At 57.4% G+C, this 1,858-nt stretch overlaps 1 protein-coding gene across 1 annotated transcript in view; it reads right to left on the reverse strand.

Annotated features, from left to right (window-relative positions):
- COPA (COPI coat complex subunit alpha) overlaps nucleotides 1–1,682 on the reverse strand; it is a 10,602-nt gene extending 8,920 nt beyond the window's left edge. Inside the window, exons 1-2 of the mRNA XM_042020411.1 lie at nucleotides 1,335–1,682; nucleotides 249–395 (exon numbers count right to left, since the gene is read on the reverse strand). Coding sequence (XP_041876345.1) covers nucleotides 249–395; nucleotides 1,335–1,667 — 480 coding nt within the window. The 5' untranslated portion in view covers nucleotides 1,668–1,682. The remainder of the gene's footprint in view (nucleotides 1–248; nucleotides 396–1,334) is intronic.
- Nucleotides 1,683–1,858: the final 176 nt, after the last annotated feature.

The raw sequence follows: 1,858 nt of genomic DNA on the forward strand, positions 1-1,858 counted from the left end.
CCCCAAACCTCCTGAAACCTCCAAAAACCTCCCAGAACATCCCAAAACATCCCAAAACCTCCCCAAACATCCCAGAACATCCCAAAAACCTCCCCAAACCTCCTGAAACATGCAAAAACCTCCCAAAACATCCCAGAACATCCCGAAACCTCCCGGAACATCCCGAAACCTCCCGGAACATCCCAAAAACCTCCCGAAACCTCCCCGAAACCTCCCGGAACCCTCCGGCCCCCGCGGCCGTGCCGCACCTCGATGTTGCCGCACTCCAGGGCCAGGCTGAAGCGCGTCTTCTCGTCCTTGACGAAGTGCAGCGCCACCTCGGGGTAGCCCTTGCGCTGCAGGTACGCGATGATCGACTGCCCCACCAGCTTGGCGTTGCGCACCATGTGCAGCACCTGCGCGGCACCCCAGAAACCCATGGAAAATATTCCGGGAATCCATGGAGAGCGTTCCCAAAAATCCATGGAGAGCGTTCCCAGAATCCATGGAGAGTGTTCCCAAAAACCCATGGAGAGCGTGCCCAGGATCCATGGAGAACGTCCCCAGAATCTGCGGACAACGTTCCCAAAAATCCATGGAGAGCATCCCCAGAATCCATGGAGAGTGTCCCCAAAAATCCATGGAGAGCGCTCCCAAAAACCCATGGAGAGCATCCCCAAAAATCCATGGAGAGCGTCCCCAAAAATCCGTGGAGAGCGTCCCCAAAAATCCATGGAGAGCGTTCCCAGAATCCATGGAGAGTGTCCACAAAAACCCATGGAGAACATTCCTGGAATCCATGGAGAGCGTCCCCAGAATCCATGGAGAGCGTGCCCAAAAATCCATGGAGAATGTCCCCAAAAACCCATGGAAAACATCCCTGGAATCCGTGGTAAATGTTCCCAAAAATTCATGGAAAGCGTCCCCAGAATCCGTGGAGAGCACTCCCAAAAATCCATGGAGAACATCCCTGGAATCCACGGTAAATGTTCCCAAAAATCCATGGAAAGCGTCCCCAGAATCTGTGGACAACGTTCCCAAAAATCCTGGGAAAACGCTCGCAAAAATCCCTGGAAAATGCTGGCAGAATCCATGGAAAGCCTTCCCAGAATCCCTGGAAAATGCTCCCAAAATGTTCCCAATCCCGTTTTCCCCCATTCCCATTCCCATTCCCAATCCCAGGTTTCCTCACCTCATCCCATTTCCTGTTGATCAGCGCCAGTTGAAGCAGAACTCGGTGGGGTCGATGGTGAGGACTCGGGGCTCGCCCACGTTGCTCCCCCAATCCCATTCCCAATCCCAATCCCAATCCCATTCCCATTCCCATTCCCAATCCCATTCCCAGGTTTCCTCACCTCATCGTACTTCCTGTTGATGAGCGCCAGTTTGAAGCGGAACTCGGTGGGGTCGATGGTGAGCACGCGGGGCCGGCACTCGCGGTCCAGGCAGTAGACGTTGTTGCCCTTGACGCGCGTCACGTAGATGGGCAGGTCCAGGGTGCGGATGATCCCGTGATCCCTGCTCCGGGGGGGGCGTTCCCGGTGAGCTCCCGGCAGTGCCGCGGCATTCCCGGCACTGCGGCATTCCCGGCCATGCCGTGGCATTCCCAGCCCCATGGCATTCCCAGCAGTGCTGTGGCATTCCCAGCAGTGCCGTGGCATTCCCAGCCCCGTGGCATTCCCGGCCATGCCGTGGCATTCCCAGCCCCATGGCATTCCCAGCAGTGCTGTGGCATTCCCAGCAGTGCCGTGGCATTCCCAGCCCCGTGGCATTCCCGGCCATGCCGTGGCATTCCTGGCTGTGCCGTGGCATTCCCGGCTGTGCTGTGGCATTCCCGGCTGTGCTGTGGCATTCCCAGCAGTGCCGTGGCATTCCCAGC

This window comes from Corvus kubaryi, unplaced genomic scaffold, assembly GCF_017639235.1.
Source record: "Corvus kubaryi isolate FWS band 111438036 unplaced genomic scaffold, C.kubaryi_AGA036_p1.0 36967, whole genome shotgun sequence".
Lineage (NCBI taxonomy): Eukaryota > Metazoa > Chordata > Aves > Passeriformes > Corvidae > Corvus > Corvus kubaryi.